This window comes from Chiroxiphia lanceolata, chromosome 8 (genome assembly GCF_009829145.1).
Source record: "Chiroxiphia lanceolata isolate bChiLan1 chromosome 8, bChiLan1.pri, whole genome shotgun sequence".
Classification (NCBI taxonomy): Eukaryota; Metazoa; Chordata; class Aves; order Passeriformes; family Pipridae; genus Chiroxiphia; species Chiroxiphia lanceolata.
The window spans coordinates 15606584-15634257 of record NC_045644.1 but is presented as its reverse complement, the minus strand read 5'-3'; the positions used below and the strand labels follow the sequence as shown (position 1 = coordinate 15634257).

Sequence of the window (27674 nt, the reverse complement as noted above, 5' to 3'; positions counted from 1 at the left end):
AACAAAACCAAATCTAACGACACTTGCAGGGCACAAAATCTTACTGGAAAATATTTACTGAATTAACTGAAAAAACATACAGAATTAAAGAAAGGTGGTACTCTTACCTCAAAGACAGATTTACTCAATAAGGTCAAAATATTTTTGCTGTCTATACCTTGTTCAAGTAAATAATGACTGCATGTCTAAAAGAAAGACAAAATGTAATCTTCAGTCAGTAAATAAGTTTTCATTCAAGTGAGGTATTCTTGGACAAGGACAAAGTCAAGATTAATAGTCAATTAGAAGTAATCTAAGTTTAGGAAGTCTTATGAACCTACTCAGAGTACCTTACTGACAATTTCAATATAAATTAAAAACACACCCCTCTGTGTCCCTAAGGGGGTAACTTTAAAAATAAAATCCCAAAGCGAATGGTTATGATTTAATTAGATACCAGTCTACTAAAAATACTAAATCTTTATTTTGATTTTCAAATCACTAAAATGAGACTTAGACACAACTAGACTTCACATAAAATTGCTTAAATCTAGCAACCTTAATTGCAGCAGCTAGAGAAGGTCTTTCATCAGGGTTTTTTCTTGCCATATCCAGAAGTAGTTTTTTTAATTTTCTTGGCAATACTAGTTTATGACTTGGTGGAACACTGTATTTTGCAGCCATCCATAGAACTGCAGCAACACCATAAATGCAGACCTATTGGTATAACGTAAGAGACAGGAAAGATATAAGCAGACCAAAAAAAGTAGCCTCCACTTCAAAAACAATTCCAGCAAATTATCCAAAAATTCCTCCCCCCCCCCAAAAAAAATTAAAAAAATTACTAAAGCTTTCAAAGTACAGATTACATTCATGGCTTTTCAAGGTGCTGAAGAAAATCCCAGCCCATTTTGAAAACTACTTGATGTAGGGCCAATGATTTTCTACTGTTGGAACAACAGACTTTGTCTTAGTCTTTGTCTAGGGAAATCATTTAGGAAAAAAGTATTTTAGAACCACTTTGAAGAATTCCTTTCTCATGTATAAAGACTGCTGCAAGCCTCAGAGTTCTACCATAAAACCAGGCCAGTAACAATTTATTTAAAAAAGTTCATGATAATTCAGCCAGTAAGTGGCACACAGTAATTACAAGCTAGCCAGTAGAACTCATATTTTATAGAGAAGATTACACCTGTCAGAACAATGAGGTACTGCATATTTATTTTAGCAATTATTGTGCTACCTGCAGCTAAACCAACTGAAGTTCGCCTCAATAAGGGACCTTCAAAAGTACTTGTTCTTCACAAGCTTTCTTGTTTCATTTGAAGAATTACAGTTTTAAGACAGAGTCAGATTTAGTCCACTTAATGCTTAGTTTACATATGTTAACATACTATAAATGCAACTTTAACAAATTTAAAGCACAACACTTCATGTTGCCTCTGAAAGATATTAAAAAGGTTTAGTGGACAGAAATCTAAGCACAGCATTAAATAATGTGGTCCCACAGAACAATGTGTCCTAGTACTCTTTCAAGCAAAGTGAACAGCAATCAACAAAATTGACAAGGCAGTTCACTATAAAGGAAATAATCTGTGAACTATTTGAACTATTGAACAAAAGCTACTAATAGCTACAAAAACATTTGAAGTAGGAGAAAGCAACTCCATTAAAACAAAAAAAAAATTCTTCCCCTTAGGCTCAGGATTGCAAGATTACCCAAAATTTACTAATTTAGGAAAATCTTGCTATCCAGTCTATCATATTCTTCAAAGAAAGTTTTTTTTACTTGTACCGTGACTGGCACTACAGAGTCTTCATTCCCCTACCATAATTTGAACTAAATGTTCATAACCTGAAAGTTATACCATTATCAGGAAAAAAGCAAGAAAACAGGTCAGCTTATTCTATATATAATGTTGTAGAAAAATAAGGAAACAGACTAGTTCAGATATTCTAAAGAAAATGAACAAAGCACAAAGACTTTAGGATTATTAATTTCTACTGTCTGGTGAAATTGCTGTATTGTATTTCAGGGTTAGTTTAAGCTTCTGAAGCCTTTGAAAAACCTGCATGTTGGATCAAAGCACTTTAAGAAAAAGAAATGTTAAGGAAGATATACAAACATTTTCTAGTTACAGAAATTTGAATATCTTTAGTATATTTTTTATGAAAACCTTTTTTCTGAATCATGATTATTATGTCTAATTTCAAAGCACTCATGGGACACAAGGTGCATATTAGCTAATCTCTTTTCTTGTTACATAATTCTGTTTCCCTAACTTCAAAGATCACTGTTTGCAATTCAGATGCAGTTGCAGTGGAGACACATTCACCTGCTATTTGACATTTTTATTATCTTCAGTCTAAGAGCACCTTATGGCTTTTATCTATAGCAAGAAGCTCTAGGAAAACTGTATTGGTAAGAGACATAATTCATAACGTTCCCATAGTAAAAACATACCGATAATGATATTTTTATCCAATCTTCTAAATGTGATTAATGTCTGGGCTTTAGCCTAGACTGTTTAAAATACTGATCTTAGTGTGACCTTCAGAATGTGAAAACATGAGTTCAAAGTCTGTCTTACTGCTAACAAGCTGAAAATAATTAAGTCTTATGGAAAACTATTGAATAACAGATTTTTGGCACTTATTCCAAGAACTCTGAAAGGCAAAATTATAAAATCAACTAATTCATGGGAGATCAATATGTTAAAAAAATCCCCACAGATAACCAAGAAATATTGGGAGAAATGAGAAATATTAACACAATCTTAGAAGAGTTTAGCTTTCTTCCTCGAGTAGCAGAGGGATAAAACTGTCTTTTGATAAAATAAAAAGCAACCTATGTAACCTACCACATTACCTTCTCAGTATCTACATCCTCTTCTTCAATTTCAGGAGCTAAATAAAATACATCACAAGATTCTAAATGAGAAAAGAAATCAGAAATAAAAGGTAAGACATTTGCTTTCTTCTCCACTTCCCCTCTAAAGAAATAAAAGTCAAGCAGGCAATGTATTAGTTTACCTTCACCTTTTGGAGCCGAAAAGAGGATATTTCCATGGTAGTCAATCAGCACGGAGTCCAAACATAAGACCACTGCAAAAGAAATCACAAAAGAGCAAGGCATAATAAGTATCTGTTCCTGTAACTATTTGAAACTAATAAAAATAAATAATTTTAAAAAGAATTTGCAGTGTCAGCAATTACCCTACGATAAATGATGTTTTAAATAACACTCATGCTAGAACAGATACCGGCCAACAAAGAGACAGTAGATATGTAATTACCCAAAGCAACTCCTGCAGAACAAAGACAAAACCTGGAAGTTTATTTTCTTTTACCCAGCACTGAAAAGGTAAAGAAAGAAACAAAACATAAAAAAAGAAATATAACAGGTGGATGTACTCTAGTCTTCTCACAAGGTATCAAAAAAACATAGATAATTTATTTTAAGCATTTAAGTCTCTCCTTTCTTTCCTCCTCTAACCTCACAAAAACAGAGGGTCATTATCTGGAGAAAGCTGAGACATACGTGGCCAGATCCAAAACTCCTCTAGGTGTGACAGGATATGAACTGTTTTGCATAGTTATAATCACACACACTCTCTCACTGAAGAAACATTACAGAGATCAGTATGTGCAAGGCCATGAAATTTTCCGTAGATAAAAAAAGAAATAATGGCATTCTAAAACTATTTTAAATTATGTCATGTCTTCAGGAGCTTAATATTTAAGGTCACGAGATCACGTTATATAAATCTGATGATGAAAAACTTGTGATAACAGTGTCGTTCTATTTAATAACTTCAAAGCAAACTGTAATTTAACATTTCAATATAATAAGCCAACAGGCCAGCAGTATAGTCCTTTCTTTGTGGACTACCATCAAATACACTGTCTTCTTATTAAAAACAGAGTACTAGAAGAATAGATTCTTGCATTAAATAAGAGATTAAAGCATTAAATTGATTAATTACTTAAAATATTAAATAGGTCTAAGAGCAAAACAAATATTAATTTATTATTAAATAAGTAATTGAAGAGGTCTCAGAGAAAAAAAATAAACTAAGAAAAAAAGGAAATACTACTTTTGCTTTTCTAGTTACTCATACAAAACACATAAATAAAGGCTTGTCTACTACATTCAATAATATTTAAGCTGGACCTGAAGCACGTGTCTTGAAAAGCAAAGCGTTCCTGAATGGGAACCTTTACTAGTTATTTCTGCAGAGGTAGCTTCATGCTCACTGTCCTTGCTTCTCAGTAGTTAATGCCTCTGGGCCTGAAACTGCCCCAAAGTTCACACAAACCAGACCTCAAGGTGTTCAGTGCAATGTATGAATTCTCACTTGGGCTCCCTAAAGCATCCATGAGCAACATGTAAGCAACATCCTCTGATAAGAGGAGAGGAAATAAGTAAAGTCTCAATGGAGGTTACAAACAACTTCTGTAGCAGAATTGAATTAGAAAAACACATGAAAAGGCTAGCTTTGGGTTATGTTTTCTTAGCCAGACAATTTCTGCTTAGGATAATGAAAAAAGTGTAATCAAGGAGGAAAGGTGGAAGAAAAGCATAAAAGTGGAGGAAAAGGCTAAGTTAATAAATAAATAAACCAGCTTGTTCCACCTTTCATATATTTAACTATGACTCATCAGCTAACAGTCTTATTCTACCATTGTCAAGACAAAGGATATTTTAACAATATATATTCAAAATATATATCAGGTTCGCCTTTAATTATTTATTCCAAAGGAATGGCGAGAGAACTTCACGTGTGTATGTAGGCACTGAAGTAGTAATACCACTGTAAGTCTTGCCACAACTTCTACACAACTACTCTCAGAACAGGCAGAGAACCCTCTCACAGAAATATTCTAAATCTGAAAACAATATTGAACTTCAAGGCAGCTTTATTTGTCAAATATAGCATTTTAAGTAAGGTGTCTTCCATTTGGTGGTTTGTATCATTATGTTCACTTCTGTAAGGTTCAGATGACAATTCAGTATTTTTAAGACATGCATTCTGGGTGGATGTAAGTGCAGTAACAGAGGCTATCTATGCATATTAAATTAAAATCTGAGCCATTATGTGCAGTCATCTGAAATCTTCACAAACATTAGGAACATGTTATGAGGCTGAAATAATCCTTCTGTTGCAAGGTATATTAAATACTTAGTTTTATGGGTAACTTTTCTCAAAGTGCTCAGAAATCTTCATTTATGGCTAATTTCCTTTCAAACAGTCTTATATCATAAAAGATAAAATAACTGAAGCTGAAATCCAAAGAGATGCAATAAGTTTTCTGTACCTTACTATCCAATTGTTTATATTCAGTTACAGACTTCAAACTCATCCCTGTTCAAACTCTCAAAAGGAGGTTTTTTAAATCAAGGAAAAGAAGGGGGGGGGGCTGGGAACCTCTGCTCTGTTTATCAGAACCGCTACAGGTTTATCATCAGTGTAAGCTAAACCAACATTCAGGATGTCTATGGAAATTTAGAATGGTCTTCTTCTGAGTTACATACAACATATTCCAATTTTGTCAAAGGACAGTTCCCTGTTCCTCTCTCAGAAGTTTATTTCTGATAATTCTTCTGTAAAATGAAGCATGGGAGATGTGGAAGGACCAACGCTTTAAAATGGATGCTTTAAAATGACAAAGCCCTGTATTGTCCAAAATATGTCAGGAATCATTTGTCAGAAAGAAATTCAGGCAAAAGAGGAGATTTTAGGTTTACGTACATAGATACATATATATATATACACACACACATACACAAAACTTATTTCCTCCTGCTTTCAAGTCATAAGTACTTTTCTTAAAATTCACAGTAGTTTCTCCATCCCCAAAACATCTAAACCCCCAATTTTTTTCCCTGCTTGAAGTCATAAAGATTAATTTCTGCTGCAAAAGCCATCAAATTCAGAATAAAGAAAAAGAAGGTATTCTATATATATGGAAGAAAACTTCAATTGGGTAAAATTTCTAAGTCATGATTTAAGAGAGTGAAATCAGAAATATTGTCTATTTTGTTCTGTATGAAAAATGAAAGTCGAGATACTTTCAAACAGAATAAAGAAAACATTAATGTGGTGAACATAAATAACAAGGCAAAATATTTATTTTTAAGACTATACCTGGATAATCTACGCAAGTCTGTAGAGCACATAAACACTCATGACATAATGCCCAGAGTTCATAATCTTTCAGAGGTCTTCCATGTGAGGACAACAGAAGTTTTAGAGAGATCCACTGAAAGAAAAGAGTGAGGATGCAGAAAGTTATTAAAAATAATCACAAATTAAAACCGTTTACTGGTGCAATGAAAAAGTAAATTCTAATATAAAACACACTCAACTAAAAAGATACAAGAAAATATATTTATTGCACTTACCAGTAATGAATTAATACTACTTATTAAAAAGCATGGCACAGCTAGCTAGCTGTATAAATGAACCAGTAGTTTCTTAATTGCATAATGGAAGAGTAACTCAAGTGAGATCTGAGTAAAAATAGAAGGGCTTCAGGAAAAGTGAGCTATCTGGAAGGTCTTTCTTACATATTAAGGAAAGACTCTTTTAGAATGTCTACTGTGTAATAGACATCTTTTATGATGAAACAATTACATAATTATAGGGACAACACCTAGACTGAAAAACAAAATTCAAATGATTGCTATCAACAAAAAAGTCCCACATTCAAATTCTGATTTACCCTGATAGTTGCATTACATGTCTTACCTTAAAGATTTCATCAACATCTCTTGTTCTTCTGTGAAAGATGTTAACAATATTGACAGAATTAATGACAGATTTAATTGAAGTCCAAGCATGTAGTTCGTTTTTAATCACTGGCTGCTCAATTTTTCGTAATAGAATTTCTTTTTCTGGCTATCAATTTAGCTTTTGATACCTGGCATAATACCTTATTGTGACAGAGGTACTGCTCCATGGAAACTTACTGTTCTTCCGAGACATGCTTTACATTTAGTGATTTTTTTTTTGGGGTGGTGGTGGTGGTTGGTGCGTATTTGTGTGAATCTAATAACTTGACACTGACAGCAGTGCACAGACATCTCCCTGAGCAAACCATGCTAATGGAAAAGCTTATCTCTAGTAGCAGCCCTTGACATCAGCTGGACTTCACAATCTCCGTTTGCCTACAAAGGTACACTAAAAATTCACTGCAGGCAGAAATGTCCAAGTTAGAGCAGACCAATCCACCTATTTTAAAAAAGGGCACAGCACATTTCCTGTTGTATATGCAGTTCTGAACTAGTCAAATTTAGGCCATTTGAATTGGTCTAAGAAAGGAATTACCAGAAGCAATTCAGGACTAACTCAGGAAAAAACAAACTTCCCCTACCCTCCAAAACCACCCCCCCCAAAAAAAATGAAACAAAAAACCCCCAATCAACCAAGCAAAAAAAAAAAATTACTCAAAACCAAAAAAACACCCCAAAACCCCTCCAACCAAACCAAAAACACCCCAACACAAAACTGAAGCACAGGAGACAAACAAAACCCCCTCTGAACAGTTCTGTTGTTTTTACAGACACCTTTATAACCCAATCAGTATTTGTAAAATCTAAATAGACTAAGGGTCCCTCTCACACACAGTGGCAGTACATTGTTTGACAAATCGGCCTCTGCACTGTCATTTACTAAAGTCAATTCTTCATGATCCTGTCTATGAAATACCCTTCAGTGAGGTGCTCTTTGGGTTTTATCATAAAATATGTGATACACAGACTACTGTACTGAATTCATAAAGATCAACAAACAGCTTCAGTGCAATCTATTGAGAAAAGAACCACATTAATTTCTGTAGCTGAAACTTTGTTGATAATTTAATATTAACCAGAATACCTTCTCAAAGAACACAATACTTTGGTTTGTACTGTTTAAATATCTTTGAAGGTGAACCAGGCAAACCGTAATTTTTTAACAAGATGTGCCACAAAACACAACTTTTGATTTACTGAAAACGTTTTATATTCTGTCTACCTCCAACAGCTAAAATGAACTTGGTGCTTTTATTCTTCTATTCTCCATTGTGGCACATTGCAAAAATTAGTAACTTCAGCACAGACAGATTTGAAGCCAGGTGATAAGACCCAGTTTCATTCTCAAGTTTTGCTATCACCAGTACCCTGGAGTGCAAAATTCTTTCATCCATGTGTTCTTTTACTGTAAGCTCTTGAACTGTCTGATAAAAAGGCATCAATCACACAGCAGGAAGGAAAAGGCCAGACAGTCAAAAGAATGAATTAGTCTAGAGAACATACAAGATACTGCTTCATACTGTTGACAGATTACTGTCCTTGATCAGCGCTGTGTTTCCCCCATTACAGCACCCTGGTTCTCAAATATCTTTGCTCACGGACACTTGACAAAGAAAGGAGCAGTCAAATCTTCAAATCAACCCTGGACAGCTGACATGAGTGGAGAGAAATTTCACAGACTGACTAAAAGATTAAGAAGGTTTTGGGATTTGGGAATATTTTTGTAATAAGTACACACTAGTGCCACATGTGTCTCTGTAAGAAATCCCTCCTCTTGAAGTTTGTCTCTAGAGGCTCCAAAAGCTGCAGCGAAGAAAGATGGGACTTCTCCTACAAATCCCACTCACTTCAGGAGAAGATGATGAACGGCTAGCAAGGGTAAGGAGAATCTCTCACTAAACTAGAGACTAAAGTTAGCTGTACAGTAGAAAGCTGAAAAGTATTTCTCATCAATTCTGGGATATCCAAGCTCTTTGGAATAAGAAAGAAATAGCAGACAGAAATTTAAGCACAGCAGCAAAGCAGGAATAAACTCTAAGAGCAGCAGCAAAAGTTTATAAGAAAGAGGTGTCAATGACTGATAATAAAATAAGAGGATGAAGAGGCACCAGAAAAATTCTGTTTTAGAAGAAAAAAAGTACATAGTAAAAGAAAATCTTAGCAGAAGTGAGATTCACTGTCATCCACAAAATAGCCAGATCAGTCTGAATCAGGAAAAAAAAAGGATGTGGTTACAGGTTGGTGAACTTTGTTTAAATGTATATCCTCATTGTTTCTCTGGCAAGCATTCTAAAGAAATAAGAAACTTCAACTATTAATATTGCTACCTAGTATTTGTATGCTAGTTGTTCTTCTTTGATGCTAATAACTACCTGCACTGCTATTGTCTCTTACTCAAATTCTAGTCTCTCCCCACCCTGATGATATAAAGAGATTAATTTTTTTCCTGGAAGAAATATCTGAGAAGGTCATTCTTCTAGTGTCCTGATTATTTCAGATTCTCACCTTCCTACATCAGAAGGAGAACTGTGGAAGACTTCAAGATGTAAACTGAAGGTGTAGACCTGCTGATGACCTATGCTTCTTGTAGCAGTTATCCCATGTAGTCAAGGTACATGATAAGTCATATTTCATCACACATTTGCATCTGTGACGAAAACCATGTGCAGTCTGGTTAAAACAGTTTTCAAAGGAAAAATAATACACTTCTCAACCTAAAGTTAGGAGGCAGTTTTTATGGAAGCCTCAGTCCTTAAATAAAGGTATTTAACATAACGCACCTCATACCTCACCTTTTAGGTATTTAACACAATGCACATTTTAATTCCACTGAATCTGTTAACTGTAAAACTCCTTATTTTGGTATATGTCTCAGGTTTGGTCATTTCGGTTTTTAACATGCAAGTCTCTGATTCATGGCTATTGCTATTTCGTAAAACAAAAAAATCCCCACTCAACCACCAAGAAAAAAAAAATCTGAAGTGCTGGAAAACACAATTAAAACTTTTTAGTCAAACCACCTGTAGCACATATTGTTTCTTAACTATCTATTCATATATTTTAGCAAAGCAAGCTCAAGACAACTGTTAAGCATTCATAAGGCCTCAAGTCCACTTCATTTAAGCCATTAACATTATTTTAATATTGATGTTCAACATTCATTAATATATTATCACTAGTGAAATTGCACCAAAGAGGAAACAAATTTATAATCCAATGCTTCTTCCTGATTTTTTACATCTTCTAAACCACTTTTTCATAACAGAAATTATATATCTCAGTTTTTAAAATATGAAAAAGTTTTTCACTGCACAGAAATTTTGTTAAAAAATATAAAAAAGCCAAATGACCGATTCTTGCTTATAGTTGCACACTGGGGCCATTTTGTTTTATGCCCAAAGATGGCATTTTAAACCTCACTTGTTGGAAAAGTGGCTTTTTTTTTTTGCAGTTCTGCAAAAATCATTTATGAGATCTGTTACTGGTACCAGAATTGTAAAACCCAACTTTTAGTAAAGCATTCAGACTATGCAAACATACTCTATTTCATTAACATAATGCTGGCGTGTTTTAAACAGCCAAAAATATATTTTCAGCATTCTTTTCTTAGTAAGTACTATTCTGGGAATTGACAACTTCTCTTTCCTTCAACTGTTATTTCCCCAGTGTTAAAGTGTCAGCCTCTAGCTACATGGCTTTTCACTTTTCTCATGTTTGACACGGTCTGAATGACCAACAGGAAACAAACTTGCATATGCCAGGCTCCCATTAACCCTTCCCAAGTAAAGCCCATAGCATTTATACCACAGAGAAACATTTAAAAGGATTAGAGATGAGACACACCTGATTGGAATGAAACTGGTTAGAGAAATAAAAGATCCCCACTCAAACTTGAAGTGAAAAATATTTATTTATGGCATGCAAAACTCTAAAAGTTACTATGAAAACCCTCACAAGATACATTGCAGTAGCCAGACAAAAGCAAGCAAGTATTTTTAGTAATGCTTACTAGCAGTAAAGCACACAACATTAAGAAGCAGTGTTGGAGTATCAGAAAAATACTGTCCACTGGAGAAGTACTGACAGGCAAGAAAAACTGTCTGTTCTCCAGAGTAGACAAGGTTGATCTTCAACCGGATGGGACCGGTATTGCACCTTTTCTAAAGAACATGAAATATTGAAAGAGATGCTAGACATATTATTCTAAAAGCTCTGTATGCTGCAATCATGACAATCTGTCATAGAAAACTAGTGAAAGAGCAGCACTGCAAAGCTTCTGAGGTATTTTCTATTTACCCCAGAAGATAGAAATCACATTAGCTGGGCCTTCACACTTGTGCTTTTGCAGTAAATGAAAAAACTCTAAGACTTAGGTATTTGGTAAAATTCTGGCACTAAGAAATGAAAGGGAACTTGAGAGAGAGACATCAGTTGTACTTTCATCACATAAGGCATAGCACAGTATGGTTTTTCTTTTTTGCAATTGTCAGGTAACACAGAGGGAAAACCTGCTATGTTTCAGAAGCCTGAGGAATAAAATCTGTTTTCTAAAAGGAAAAAAAGAAGCTGAAAACATTAACCCCTTCCACTGTTCTAAGAAGACTTGTAATAGAGTCTGCAATACAGTTCAGTGACTACTAAAAATGAATTACCTTCCTTCAAAAAACAAAGAAAAATTACCAGGCTAGAAACTCGAGCATTTCAGGAAGCTATTTCAGAAGTCGAGGTGTTGCTCACAGATATTAAGACATTTAAAGGGGTTTTTTTCCTCCCTACAGCAGGTAAATAGTCAAAGAAGATTTTATTACATTTGCTTTTTTTGTTCGTTTTTTGTTTTAAGACCAACAAGATTTTACTAAAGAGCATAATATTTTTATGTGCCAGAACTTGAAAAATTGCTGGAATCAATTACTAAAAAAGAGAATATAGAGCATGAGTCTATCAAACACTTCTTCTACTGAAAAGACAGCTGTAAAAGTCTGATACCATAGAGAATCACCACCCTGCCGTCTTCCTTTCAGATCGTATATATCACAACACTGGTTATTAGGGTACCTGGAACAAGAGGTACCTTTTCTAATTCACTGTGATTGTCCCATGAATTCAGTAGGAGCAGGATAACCTTTGGGAGAATGTTTGGAAGAATGAAATTCTGTTCGGGCTGAAAGAACACTTAATTTAAATTGATGATTAAATATTTGAAGAAAAAGAGGATTTCAGAAGTATGGCAGAATAACCTGAAGACGTATTTTGGTTTATTTTCTGTGTGCCAATCTCAAGTGCTGCTGCAGGAAAACCAAATAGCTTTTAAATCATGCAAGAATTCTGGGGAAAATTATTTTCCTGATACTATCTTCATGTACCGAGAACTAAACTGTTGCCCTGGAAATCCAGTAAGGACAGAATACAATCTTATTTCAACATTTTTTTTGCTCCTTGGAAAAGAACCCCTATCTCTACACTTAATTTATGTTCATAAGTGATGGCAGAAAAAGATAAAAAAAAAGGATGCGTCTACAATAAAGGGATCGTTTCTCAGAGCCTGAAAAGAAGAATGCATTTGAAGGATTTAAAAACTAAATAAAGGATTTGATATGCATACAACGAATAACCCCCTCGGAGAGCAAAACCATGCCATGTGGTGCTTATCCATAGCTACTATCCTCCTCAACTATGAATTTAATAAGTGCACGTGCTATTGAGGGGAGAAGAGACAAGAAAGGGATAAAAGAAGGTAGGACAGAATCTTCAGTTTGCACTAATTTTTTTAGCTATGATGAACCAAAGGCTCTTTACACACTTGGCAATCATAGGTTACTGCTCCAGTGGAGGTGTTCAGGCAAGGTAAAAAGAAGGATGGATAGAGATTGAATATAACCCTGGGTGCCAGTGCATGGGATAGCTGGAAAATGGGCTATTGGGCAAAGAGAACAAGGCTGAATTGCCCGTAGACAAGCAAAGAAAAAACCCAAGATCTTCACTTAAGCATAATTTCTGGAAACACAACGTGAAGTTTGTGCTGCTCATTTTTATCAAGTCACAGCAAGGTTGGAGAAGCACAAATCATCCTGCAGTTTCAGCCAGCAGCTCCCCTATCACGGGGAGTGTTTACAACTCTGAGTGTGGCACAAGAGAAAACCATCTAGTCAGAGACCAAACTTGTCCACCCTGAGATATGTAATTTGAGCAGAGGAGACCATACTTCAAAGATCTATCAACAAATTCTGGTAGATTCTCCCTCTCTCATTTGGTTATTTATAAAGACTAAATGCATGAGACAGCATATTCATCATATTGTGCACATATTTGAATTCTATAACGAAATATACATAACAAACATAGAGACGGCAATTTAAGAACACAGAACAAATACAGCATAGGTACAATTTTCAAAAACTCAAATGTACACGTCAGATTTAAAAGAAAGTGGACTCTTTCACCTCCTGAAGCAGATGGGATACTACCATTGATTCCAATGAGGTCAGGTTTACAGTCAGGAATTTTGCAATTTTCATAAACACCTGGGAGGTTCACTTCAAGGCAGTGAACTTTATGCACTGACAGCAACATGAAGAGTTAAAAATATACATATGTTTTGATCATGGTTCTCTTACAAATGTAATCAACTACTAAATAATGCTGCACTAACATGCTAGTGAGTATACTCCATTTGTAAAAAAAAAAAAAAAATAGAAAAATTTAAATGGAAGTTGATTTTGCAGTAGTATTAATTTCACTGCAGCACTTTTTTTTTAAGTAAAGAGGGAAAAAGGATCACCATATTTCCAATATTAACTCTTAAAGTGTGCAGATCAGCAAAATTCAATTTTCCAGGACGCTAAAGGGGACGAGGGGGGAAGAAATCACACAGTATTTAAGTCATCTCATCTCCACATAAGTGACTACAGCAACTATATAATGAAGACTTTATTTTTACTACCTGCTCATTACTTTTGATTTCTGAACCTCTGCCTCCACAAAGATTATCTTCATTATTGTTTGTACTCATTGCACCGTTGCTTAATTCTGGCGACCTAATTAGGTTTGATCCATGTCTGTTCCCACAGGGTTTTGTTGTTAACACTGAATCCATCTTGTTAAAATGTGGTACGTAATTTTCATTTGACCCTTGAAAAGTTTCAGAAGAGTCTTCCAAGGCCAGGTAATTGTCTAGCATTTTTGCTCCAGCAATTGACTGATTTGGGTCTTTTAGCATACCAGCCGGTTTTAGCATTTGACAGGTAGCACCAGAACAGTCTTCTTTGTGATCAGATGAAGCAAAACCTATCTTTTTACCATTAATAAGTGACACATGTTCTTCTAGATTCAAGCCAGACACCTGTGTGCATACACATGGAGCTTCTAAATGACGATCATCAACCTGGTGATTCTTTGGTTCTGTTTCTGGTGGACTACTAATAGCAAATGAATTAAGATTTCCCTTCGAAAAAGCAACCTCATTATTATTGTCTAGAGGTAGTAACTCTTGTGTTAGGGAGTTATTTTTCCTAGCTAGTGGTCCACTGTTGGTTACAGAAGTAAAAAAGTTATTTGCATCTGCAGGTTCAAGTGGTAGCTTTGGAAAGGTTTTAATTTTTCTCAAAGAACCTTTCTTAAAAATGCCATCTCTCTCCAGGTCAATAACACATGATTTTATATCCAAAGCAACACTAGCAAAGCTGTCAGTATACACTGCATGTTTATCCTCTTCTTTGCTCTTTTTAGTTTGAGTTGCAAGGTGAGAATGTTGAGTTTTGCCACTATCCAGATCAATTTGTGTTTCCTTTAAACCACTTTCTCTGCCAGTCACCATGGTAACTACAGAAGAGCTGCTATGACAGGTAGTTGTCACATCTTCCACTGCAGACGAATCACCTGCTATGTTGCTTTTCTCATTTGAATAAAATTTAGATCCCAAGCTTCTCTGACACATTCTTCCCTTCCACATGTTATCACAGACATCTAGATGAAAAAAAGCAGATGTTTATATTAGATGTATATTTAAACCTTCTAATCCTTCCTAGTAAATCTTTATATTGCTTTTTCTGCCACTGCTGTTATGTATCTTCAGTATGTTAAACAAATTAACTATTTCTAACAAGTCACTTTGAATCATAAGGGACAATCTAAATATATTAACTATGTTAATTAAGAGTCCCCTGCTCCCCACCCCCAACCTACAGATATTTAATAATGACTTTCTGAAATCTAGAAAGAAACATATAACAGGAAAGCACGCAAACACAGTCTTTTAAAAATCATTATATATGTCAGGCAATCTAAAGTTCTAAACTAAATACATTTTAAGGTTACCTTGAGAAGCACCAAATGATTCAATTGAAAGAACTCTTCTTCCAACAGCAGACAGACTTCGACAAATATTACTTGATGAAGCAATCTTCATTTTTTCTTCACATAATGACAAAATGCTCTAGAGAAAATTAATGTTAAATACTTATTTAATAATGAATAGATTTGTGAATTTTGACTAAAGCGAGTAATGTTAACTCCCACACTACATTTGAATTTATACTACACTACACTGGAGGTCTTTCTTGCACTAATTCATTATACTGTGTGTTTCTATTATGTAGTTGAATTAATTTCTCGTTTTTACCATGGGCTATTATGAAATCATTTAATACAGTTCAAGTTTTAGCCCACAGTTAGAACACCAAGAACAACTGATAAAAATTATCTTGAATGCTATTCTTTATGAATAACATACTGAAAATGTAAAAAGCTAGCATTTAGTACTTTTCTAAACACTCAGTGATTCACTTGAATTGAGTGACATGGGCAGGATGATGAATGTTACTGAAATTACATTAAAAGCAAACCCCAGATCTTTTAAAAACTGCAAAATACAAATATCTAGAAAGCATTAGAGAAAGCCATCTTTATCAGATCATAAGAGGTACTTCATATCTAATCTCTAGCCTGAGCACCATTTGATGGTATTAGCACTGGTCTCACACACAATTAACTACAGATATTCACACATTTAAAAACCTGTCCCTTTGGGCAGGAAGCAGAAGAGAGCTGCCTTTCCAAATGCATCCCACCATCTCCTCACACAGCTCTGAGGAGACGCTCTTCCCCATTAACTTACTCAACTGCTCTTCTGGTATTGTGAGTGGAAGGTGCTGTAGGTTCGAACACTGGAGAAAGGAAGGACAGGAAAAAGGGAGCCAGGACTGTGCTGGAGTCCAGCAAAATGCCTAGGAATGCCTATGTGTTTTCCCTCCATATAGCTCCCCCAACTCCATTCCACCCAAGAAAGTGCCCAGTGGAAAAGAACAGAAAAGAACCTACTCACAAAGTGATCTTTATATATTACCCTAGACCAGCCCTGACACACACTGTTTTTGGGTCAGTGCAAGTAGTCAGCAATAGCTTTCAGGGAGGTGATAGAGAATGCTATACAATCTGACTATGCTACAAAGTAAACTAATAAAAATACAGCAGCTGATCAAGCAGGCCCCATGTCAGGTACAGTCTCCTGTCTGGGCAGTCCTCAATTGGGGAGGCAATACTTTTTGCTTTATAAAAATGAATCTATTACTTCTTCTGTTGCAGCACTCTTTCTGCAAAGTATTGATTACAAGTGCCATACCATTTAGAATATACACTATCAGCTCAGGAAAAAGAAAAATCTACAAAAAAAACCCTACAGACAAGCAGATAGCACCGTTCTGAAGTAGAAGAACTGAGCCCAAGAAAAGTCACATTGGACAACTGTTATTCTATGGCTACATTCTCAAAGTCTGCAAAAACATTAAAGCAAAACTTTCACATATTAATGTGAAATAATGCTCTATTAGGTAACCAACAGAATATAAATTCTTCAAAAACATCAGCTTGAAGAATCCTATACAGTTTCAAATTCTTTCTAACAACTAAAGGTAAACTAAGAGGCTAAGTGGAATAAAATACAAAATCGAATAAAGATATATAATGAAATATTACTAGGTTTTTACATATTTACAATAAAACAACTTAGTAGTAATGCTTTGAACAACACTGTTTTGAACATGCTAAGGAACAGAGGATTCCTGTGGCATGTCTCCCTCCATCCTCTTCTTAAATGCAATCCAATCGTCTTTCAAATTTCACAGTATAATGCCTGTGCTCTTATTTCTAACGATTCTCTCTTTGTAAACTAAATATTAAATGGGAAGAAACAGTTAATGAAATATTTAGGTTCACCAGCATATTCACCCAACCCTCTTAAAAAAAATCAAAGCACTGTCAAGCATCTACATCATCTTTTCAGTTTGTCTCCATTAGAGTAGGAAAAAAAGATTAATTTCTGCTGAGTCTGGAAAAACCTCAGCTTTCTTGCAAAACCCGAGCATATCAAGACCATCTCTCTGTTAACGAGAACACATACAGAAGTATTTGCCTAACTTTTTTTAAACAGAAAATTATGTAGGGCTGTTTTACCTCAATATCTGGCCTATTTTCAGGATTCTCTTCTTGCATTTGTTCCAGTAGAGTGTGCAGATCTTGGCCAAATTCTGATTCTGTCTCAGGTTCTACTATATATTCTATTGCTGCTTTCAGTGTTGCACCCAAAGAGTAGATGTGTGCCTGCATGAAGTTTAAAAAAAACACAATAAATATGCTACCAATTCTCTCTCTTCTGCCACCAAAGCTTCAAGATCACACAGGACACAGTTTACACTGTTTTCAAATTTAATTTACAATGTAACAGTTTGCTGAAAAGGCAGTCTAATTCAAGCAGGAGGAATGAAACCAGTTTGAGCCCTGCTTTGGGGGATACACTTGTTGCGAATAAAAAGAAACAATCTTGTGGGGTCCAGCTAGAACGTTTTTTTCTTCCTCATCAATAATCAGTATTACACGTATTACATCAGGCTACAATTAAACATAAAACTCAGACTTCCGTGTTTGTGCAAGTATTAACCTAGAAGCATGCTGGGAGAATGAAGTGACATTCCTCTTAGCAGAGAAGCAATATATTAATTTGACAAAAAGCTTTATATATAGCAGTATTTTATAAGTGCTATCAAGCATAAAGAAAGCGAGCAGAAAAATTACAGCTTAATACCACTTGTTTCTGAAGACATTTACTAAAGAATTTTAAAAAATACTCCATATTTGCCACCTCTGCTTCTTTTAAAGTCCACATCCTTGTGATGAGCTTCAACAAAAATGGCGGTGAACCAGTAATTTTTTAAAATCCAGTGCTAATGCAACAGGTTTGCCATAAAACACACCTATCTCTTAATTTTACAAGTATTTTTCTACTTGGGAAAAAAAAAAAAAAAGATAAAAAAAAAAAAAAAAAAAAAAAAAGACTTTCTTAGATCTTGCTTCAGTGGTAATGATAATTTATCCATGATGGCCTGTATTTTATGCTCCACTCGGAGAACACAATTCAGTAAAATTTATAAGCAAGCTTATAAGTCCAAGTTTGTGTAAACATTTCAATGGTGATGCAGTATCACCAGGAATTCAAGTGTACTGAACACTGCCCTCTTAGATTTACAGATACATACATAAATAAAATGACTATGCTTGTACACTAAATCTGGTTGTATAAATGCATTTGCTATATGCTTTACTATTTCTTATCCTAGAAAGAAGACTGACTTGAAGGTTAAAAGTAATTTCCTCCCTCCGCTCACCCCCTAATTTTATCATTAAGGTGTGCTTTTGTCTCTAAAATGTATGAAGGGGAGGTGATTTGTTCCACAAGCATGCATATATATTTACTTTCTAGGGAGGCAAGGCACCACCATGAAGGGTGCAACACCACCTCATCAGGAAGTGCCATGTGTACGAGGTTGTAGCTTGGACAATTCCACTTCTCCGCCCTCCTCCATGTCACCTCCAAATCGAGAAACCATAAACTAGTGCTGACTGCTGGCTCTGAAGCCTTGATTTACATTTGGGACACATCAAGATTAGGACAAAGGTCAGAAAAACAAACTATATGCCATCTAATCTAAAAAGAAAACAAATGTTTTCCAAAGCAGTAATTTCAATCTCAAGTTCTTCACTGTTATACAACTCCATCATTAAACAGAAGAGGTAAATGAAGATTTTTGGTTTTCTTTTGAAAATCTCAGAGAAACTAAACCAGGAACTGTTATGATTTTTATTTTAGTTTAGCAGAAGAATGAATGTTTTTCACCTATTTCAAAAGCAAGGCACCTCCCTGGTGCCTCTCCCTTTACCACATGAAGCTACTATAACCCACTCAGTGGGAGCAGCCCTACTGAACTACACCCTTGACAGACCAGAATGTTGGGTTTTTTTCTGGTACGATAAAACAGATTATATTAGCGAAAGGGTACAAAACTATGAAGCCTGAGCAAATAGCCCACTAAAAAGGTGATGGAAAAATTTATTTCTTCATAATTACCACTACCTTTACCCATACTTCATCTGCAGGAACTGAACTCCACCCTAGATTAAGAGAACCACTTCACAAATGAAGTACAACTCCTATTAATAAATGTTTAGAGCTTGATGGTTTACGGTCCACACAAGTTAACTTGCTATATAAAACTAGCTAGGTAAAAATTAGCACTACTATAAGCCTCCTCAAGACTGAAGGTCTGAAGAGATAACCGGCTGTGAAATAAAAGACTAAACAAAAATCTAGATTTACATACTTTATTTCACTTGGTGGAAGAAATTTAACCAAAATTCCTTCCCCAATAGGAATTTATGATTGTTTTAAGGTTTTTTTCTGCAGACTATTTCATAAGCTTTTGAACAGTGAAGAAGTGTACAGTGTAGAACTTATTCCTTGATTTTGACATTAAATACTCTGTTTCAGTAAGCTATGCCATTTTGCATTTCTCACTGGACAACATAACAGAAAACTGAACATAAAGTTAAAAAAGAATAAGGAAACAAGGACAAACTTAAAAATATAATACACCTCTATTTAAAGTGCCTTTTGTATAAATGTACTATTGTACTGAGCAGTTTAATATTCTTGATATTAGTAAGTTATTCCACGTATATTTGATATGATCTGCAACAAATGACTTCACCTATGTTCCACAAAATGACTATTAAAGAAACAAAACAATCACTCCTCTAAGAACTGGAGGGAAAAAAACATACTGCACAAGTTATGAACATCTGCTACACAGACCAAGAAAAGTTAGATGAAATTATGTCATAATAGTGTGGGGACACTTTTGAATTCTGAACAGAATAACCTCTCTTCTCAAGTGAAAAACTTCTGAACAGAATAATCTCTCTCAGTAAGAAATTTTTAAGAATTCAAGTATTTACTATAATACAGAAAAATTGAATACAATTTCATGATGTTCTCCAAAAGTGGGACAGAAAAATAAGGAGCTCAAAGGGAACAAAAGGCTTTTATGAATTTTCTTCATCCACACAAGGATGGATGCAAACATTATAGGACATAGGAACAAGAAGGGCAGAGCAACATATTACCTCATCCCACTTTTTCCAGTTAATAATTTCTGTTCACAGTGGGGTATAACTCATATCCCCTAGTCTGCCTTTAAAAGCACAAGTGTCTGACATGCAAATGGACAGGTTTTAACTCCATTTTCCCGTCCTGTTTTAATGAAGTTCACTGCATCTTTTCTTGTACAAGAGAAAGGCCAGTCTCACATTGAATAAAGAAAGACTTTTACCTCCCCACACAGAAAGTTGTTTTGTTGAGATACCTCCTTTCCTCTGACATGCAGGAAAGTTAGTTTTGAAGGTGGTCATTTTAAGTGTAGCTTGTAATTAATTTCTGTGTTAAAATACTTATTGGGAACTTCAAATGCAGCTCTTTAATCAGTTCCCTGAGCTGGCAGTATTCATGGTTAATGTTACCTGAAGTCTGTCAGAACCGGAGGAATGAGAAAATGAGTTTGTGATCATCCACTAGGTGGGGCATTCCCCAAGTTAATGCATCAAATCTCCTTCTACTTATCACACTGTTTAGGCTCAGGAAGAAAATTTCACTTTCTGGAAAAGGAGAGCAAGCTGCACATATGCAATAAATAAGGCAAATTCTTAAGTATAAAATACATAATGCTCACTAGAAGTGACTGCTCTCAATGAAAACAATCTCACGAGCAAGCTAAGGATTTTTCATTATGCTCTACGGATGGTAACAATTAGGAAAGGACAGCAAACTACCTTTCTTTTTTTTTTGGAAGACCAGCCAGAACTGGTACTGAATGTTATTAAAGAATTAAGAGAGCTTTTTTTCTCTAATTTCTGAAAACAACCCCAAACAAACCCACTACCACAAAAACTCAGCAAAACAAATCAACAAAACCCACCATAGAAACAAACCAACCCCCATCACCACCACATGCCTCAGTTTAAAAAATCTAGATAAGGAGAATAGCTTTTGAATTATAGGTATTTTGCATTACAGGATAATAATATTAATAGCTGATAAACAGGATGCATTTCCAGAAATATCCAAAAGAAAAAAACCAAATAACTCCAAGGCAATCTCTTCACAATTCCTAAAAAGGTTTTTAAGTTAAAGATTAAACGTCACTTGTTACTGAAATACATAAACCATGTCAGCAAGGCTGCCCTACTGTATCAGCTTCAAAAAGGATAGGGGGAAAGGAAGTCACATTAGGAAACCAGCTCTTCAGATTTGGTCTTAGAGAGTACATATATTAAGTGAGCAAACATAACAAGAATTGTAGGTAAATCATTATTGTAGGCCATCACAGAAATAAAGTGCTCTTTAAAAATTGCAATGGCAACACAAAAAAAAGAAATTTGAAAAGAGTCACAAGTTGATTTGAGGTCCTTAAAGTCTTTCTTTCAGCAACATGCTAAGGGAGTTTATGTATTTCAGAGAAAAATCTGAAGGTCATAATCATACAAGTAGCTTCAAATCAAAATAATTTTTAATACTAGATTGATTTTCAGTACACAAAAAGACACAAGACACACACACACACACAAAAGATAAAAATTCAAAAGGTGAAGATACTACATTTTTTTAAAATGCTCAGGCTGTACTGGAAGCACTCACCAAAGGAGAGGGCAGCTTGTGCCATCAGAAATTTTAAATTTTACATCATGATTGAAATACATTCAAAAAAGCTTCTATCAGATCTAATCAAAAGTTATTTGCTTTGCTGCATGCCATTTTATGACCATTTAACACCAAAGCAAGTGAAATCAGAGAACAGTAATGATCCACTCTAGTTTTAAAATCTACAAATCAAAAGATTGGGAGAGGAAGTAGAAGCTCCAAGTCTACACACAGACCATGACAGAGGCATTGCTGTTTTACTGCTTGACAGGGCTAAAGAACTAAACTTCTCTAGGAACTCATACTTGCAGACAAACACTACAGAAAAAAGTCGACAAAAGAGCTTTTGAATAGTGACTGCATATTGCAATTACGGATAATGACCATTTATACTTTGTATTGAGATTTCTTTGAGTTCAGAAACATAGGTCTTCTGAAGAACTGAAAAAGAAAGACCATAATACAACTAGTATTTTCTGAAAAGTATTTCTGACTAAATGACAACCTACAGGAATTGTGTACAACAACTCTTAGTTTTGACATTCATATCTGACCTTTATTTTACCTTGCAGATTTTTTTTTTTTTAATTGAGATTGAACAGATATAGATGCTTTCACCTTTTCACAATTCAAAGCATTTAAAGGTTCCGCAAATGAAAGCTTCAGTCTGGTTATAAATCGTAAAGTTTTATAAAGAAATCCAAGGTAATGCTTGCGAAAATTACTACTGGGAGAAAACATTTAATATTTACCCATGTCATTTTTCTATGTAGTCACTCTAATATGTACTATTTTTACACAAAAGACAGTAATATTCTTCAGCAGGAAAATGAAAGAGAAATAGGCCTATTACTTTTAATACTTTCCTTCATTACAAAGGGACTTAATGCCTTTCTGTGTAACTGTAATTACTGGACGGTGCTGTATTAAATATTAGCTTTATATTCATTTGGCACACTGGATGCGTAAATAATTAGTCTGCAGAATGTGCTAAAAGTGCTAAACCAGCGCAGACTATTCACAAAACACATACTCTAGCTTGAATTGGTAGCAAATGCTGGAAGAACATTTTCCACCAAAGCTGTAAGTGCCATTTGTCCCTTCTACCTACAGTTCACTTCATCTGAAAAAACTCTTCCCCAAAAAGTTCTAAAAAAAATTGGGACCAAAGGCAGCTACAGATCAGATTTTCTCACAGCCAAAGTTTGCAGGTATTTCAACTCTCAAATTATCTTTTAATTTACCTAATAAGTAAGTGAAAGCTTTCAAGTTTTAGTATGTTTTTAGGCAAACATCAGTTTATATCACAAAACACAAGCAAGGCTTCACACACACAATCATCTAAAAAGCAATACAACAACATAAGAAGGGGGACATCAGACAAAGCATCGCCAGCTGGTTGAGGGAGGGGGATTGTCCTGCTCTGCTCTGCACTGGTGCAGCCTCACCTTGAATATTGTGTGCAGTTTTGGGCACCACAATGTAAGAAAGATATTAAGCTCTTAGAGAGTGTCCAAAGGAAGGCAACAAAGGGGGAAGGGCCTTGATGGGAACCCATATAAGGAGCGGCTGAGGGCACTTGGTCTGTTCAGCTTGGAGGAGACTGCAGAGAGACCTCATCGCAGTTACAACTTCCTCATGAGGGGAAGCAGAGGGGCAGGCACTGATCCCTTCTCTGTGGTGACCAGTGACAGGATCCAAGGGAATGGCCTGAAGTTGTGTCAGGGGAGATTTAGGTTGGATATTAGGAAAAGTTTCTTCACCCAGAGGGTGCCTGGGTGCTGGAACAGGCTCCCCAGACAAGTGGTCACAGCACCAAGCCTGACAGAGTTCAAGAAATGTTTGGACAACACTCTCAGGCACATGGTGTGACTCTTGGGGATGGTCCTGTGCAGGGTCAGGAGTTGGACTCGATGATTCTTTTGGGTCCCTTCCAACTCAGCATATTCTGTGATTCTGTGAAAATCTAAACACACTTGGAAAGAGCATGTATCAGACACAATATAGCTGAATGTTATCTAGTCCCTGCATTTTACTATGTTATGGTTTCTTGTGACCTCTGTTTATATCATTCAGTTTGAACTGAGGAAGACTACCTAGTACATCAACCTAATCTCAGTTTTATAGTTGTGGGCTTCTTGTCTCTAATGATTCATGACAACTGTTTTATCTCCATGAATTTGTCTAAGATTATCCACACTCAACCTTTTTGCATCTATGCTCTGCAGCAAGGATTTCCACATCTTACTGCATAAAAAAGTAGTATTTCCTCTTTTTTAAGTCCACCCATGTGCATCTTATTGTTGCCACTTACTTCATTTATGAGAGCTGACAAATAATCACTCCATGGCTGCTGTCACAGCACACTCCACAGATTTCTAGCAGAGATTCTCCCTCAGGGCATTCTCTTCCAGGCTAAAGAGTATTACTTGAATTAAAAGCCTTCATAAAAGAAGCAATTTCACCATCTAGTCCTGGAAATTTGTTTTACTGCTGATTTTGTCAGGTTGGTCACTAGTCTGTTCTGACACTCTTACTTGAGCCAAATTTTTGATAATTCCCCATAAAGAAGATTTGCAATGTATGAACCTACTGAAGATCCTACAAGATTAAAATCTGTTCAAAAAAATTAAACAGTTTTTCAACCATGGCTTTCTTGAAAAACTCTTCTGTATCTTGTTCATTTGCAAACATTGCAGACTTTGGGCAGCAATTATGTGGTTTGATAGAATTGAAAAAAATCAGGTTTTCAGTCTTTTGTAAGCTTTTTTGCATACTTTTTGATAAACCTCTTATTGGTTTGGTTTTTTGGGTTTTTTTAGGTCTTTTTTGACAAGAGATATTGTTTAAAAAAAAAAAAATCTTACAATACATTTACAGCAGTCTCTGTGCTACCTGCAAACACTATTGTAGCAATAATAGATTTTGGCTTTTCATATGACTATGTTGACTGCTGTCCATAGACTCATTTGACAGCATCAATAATTGTAATCAGTTTAAAAAGCAATATTGTCAATTCAGAGCTACACCCAGCAAAGACAAAAAAAAGAATACAATTTTTTCAGCTGGACCTCAATATAGTTTCAAGAAGCTGTTACCTTAACTACTGTAGTGAAGACTGAAATATATCTTAAGCCACTGACAGTGGAAGTCATGTGAAGATGAACACACACAGAAGCTTGACCAAATTTAAACCATGCTATTTTTATGAAATTACTCATGTGTTTGAAGGGTGAAGACACAAATTAAGAACAGGTTTCTTACACTTCCATCCCACTTTCACTTCCATCCCCTTAAGCACTAAGATCAGCACCCCGACACAGATGAATAGCACACTAATTGACTCCTCTCCTGCGTGATTGCAGAAGTATAATTATGACAGGTAAGGAAGAACATTGCAATAAAACTGCTGAAGACCTCAGAGGTTAGATAGAAGTTACTCACATTCGTCTTTAAAGCTTCTTGAACAATGCTATTTTTTTTAAACTCCCTTTGAAACGGAGTTTCATGTGTCACAGCTCTCATTATGATTTATCAGCCATTAACCTCCTTACTTTTAAGTTACCTGCCATAGGTAATTCATTTATCACTTAATTAAGCTAACACAATTTATTCCCTGTAGGCATAGAAACTAGGAAGCCTGAGAAACAGTTGGATGCATGCTGAGCAGACTGGTGCTGTCTTCTCTCAGCTGTGTAAGATGTTTTTCATTTTATGGCAAATATGATGTTATTCATAGTTACTGAAGTTTTTTATTTAAAAAACCTATATTCTTTTAATCTTAAGCCTAAGAGACGGTGCCTACTGGTAACGTCTGTCACTCTGAGTAATGCATTCACACCCTTCTGTATTGAGGAATACACATTTTGAAGCTAAAAAACTGAATTGCTACACTTTCACTTAAGAACACTATGGGCCAATACACCAGAATAGCATCCCAGTTCTTTTACCATGACATGAATCAATGACATCCAGACTCTTCTTTGAAGTATTAATCTATGTAGATTTTGTTTCTTTTTTTTTCCCCCCATAAGGAACATATAAGATGAAATGCAAATGTAAAAAGCTGCCCAAACTATTCTGAACTTACCCCACTTTATAATATCTTCTTAAGATAACATTCAAAACACTACTTTTCACAGAACAGCTGTAGGTGACAGAAGCATCCAATGAATATGTGGCTCTCATTGTATATATCAAGAATGTAAACAAAAGGATTTTTTTTTTTTTTAGGAGGTAGAGGTTGTGGGCTGGTTTCAGTTTGGTGGGTTTCTGTTCAGTTTGATTGTTTCATAGGGAAGTGTTTTCTGCAGGGGTAAACCTTGCTCCTTCTCTACTCAAGCACAGAAGTCATATTCCAGCTAAGAGAAAGGAGGAGAGGTTTGGTTGGGTTTTTGGTTGTTCTGTGTTTGGGGGGTTTTTTTGGTGTTTTTTTGTTTTTTAAACTTGGTGAAAGGGCTTCAATGTTCAAGAATCCTGTAGTATATATATACACTGAGAAATTTATACAATATCTTGAACAAGGCTATATAAGAATACTTAAGTCACAATCAATGAATGTCCCAGAAGATATTATTCTCAGCTTCAAAAGCATGTTCTCTATTATTCCTCTAAGGTTTTTGGAAATGCTGTAACTAAGGAGAGTGATGTGTGAGTGACAACCATTTTGTCACAATCCTGAAGGCTCTGTTGACTAAATCTCCACAGCCCAAGATGATAACTCTACGACCATCCAATTCACAGTGAAAACTGAACTAGTCTTGAGATTTTATCTGGAGATTAGGAAATCATCCATTCTACCATACTTTTAAGTCAATTGACTTCAAAAATAGGGGCATTTACGGATGTTCTCATACACTGGTGAAATGGCTCTATTTCAGTTCATGGAAATGGTAAAAAATTATTTTCATTATTCCAGGGATTATAAGGTCTCCAGATTCAGTGTAGCAATGATCTTTTAGTGACCTGAATAACCATGTAAAACAGGTATTAAATTAACAAAAGAGAAATCTTCTGATATCAAGTAACGGTAAGGAATAATTCTGCTGCTGGTCTCCATGTTGCCTTTAAGAGTTCAGTTTCACATTTCAACAGCATTGTCAAACACTCTAATGAGTAAATGACAGAAATAAGTGCAGAGGGCCAGAGAAAATTAAGTAAGACCAGTATGATGGTGAGTCCACCAAAGAAATGAGTTTGAATGGGCAGCACTAGAAATAGATAATGATACCTGGACTAAAGAAGACAACTTCATCCACAGCTGAGGAGGTATCAGTACTAATCAGAAGAGTTTATGTGAAAGAAGCTGAAGACAAACAACTGATCCAAAACATTTGCGCATCTTTAGCATTAAGAAACCTAGAATTTTATGACACCACACAAGTCTAGCAGGAGAAAACCATCTGTTCTCTTTTCCACAGTTTTTTCTCATGATGGAGACCATCTGCAAATTTATCAAACACAGCCCCTCAGGCTTCTAAAAGAGTGAACTTCAACTACTACAAGAATCAACTGTTTTAAGACAGAACACAAAGTCCTCTGTTCACTCCCAACCTTTTCCTCACAAAACCAAAATTCTTAAATAAGATGCTTTTGTACATCAGGGAACAATCTTCATTAATCTTGGGGAAAATATGTATCTTAGCTTTAATAATGCCTTTTTATAGGAATCTTATGGCCAAGTAAGGAAGAAACCTAAAATTCTCTATATTTTCATTGACCAGACTACCTGTACAATCATTTCTCTTTTGAGGACATTTTTGTGCCTAGAGGACAGACTATTTCCAACAAAAACATAAGCCAGTCTGAAAAGCTGTTTCAGATTTAGAGGAAAATTGTAAAAATACTGGCAATATGCTCAAAAAAGCCTCCTAGAAAAGA

General features: G+C 35.4%; 1 protein-coding gene across 8 annotated transcripts in view; it reads right to left on the bottom strand.

The window, feature by feature from the left end:
* The window catches only part of KNDC1 (kinase non-catalytic C-lobe domain containing 1), a 59791-nt gene that overhangs the window by 18888 nt on the left and 13229 nt on the right, over positions 1–27674 (bottom strand). For 4 of the 8 annotated variants that reach the window (XM_032694863.1, XM_032694868.1, XM_032694865.1 and 1 more), the window contains 8 exons: positions 17222–17368; positions 15089–15206; positions 13716–14737; positions 6129–6243; positions 3013–3084; positions 2849–2910; positions 538–696; positions 108–185 (listed from right to left, as the gene is read on the bottom strand). In XM_032694863.1, the coding sequence (XP_032550754.1) occupies positions 108–185; positions 538–696; positions 2849–2910; positions 3013–3084; positions 6129–6243; positions 13716–14737; positions 15089–15206; positions 17222–17368 (1773 nt within the window). Of the gene's footprint in view, positions 1–107; positions 186–537; positions 697–2840; positions 2911–3012; positions 3085–4233; positions 4347–6128; positions 6244–13715; positions 14738–15088; positions 15207–17221; positions 17369–27674 lie in introns of those variants that run through there. The other 4 variants (XM_032694864.1, XR_004358272.1, XR_004358273.1 and 1 more) reach the window with 4 other exon arrangements.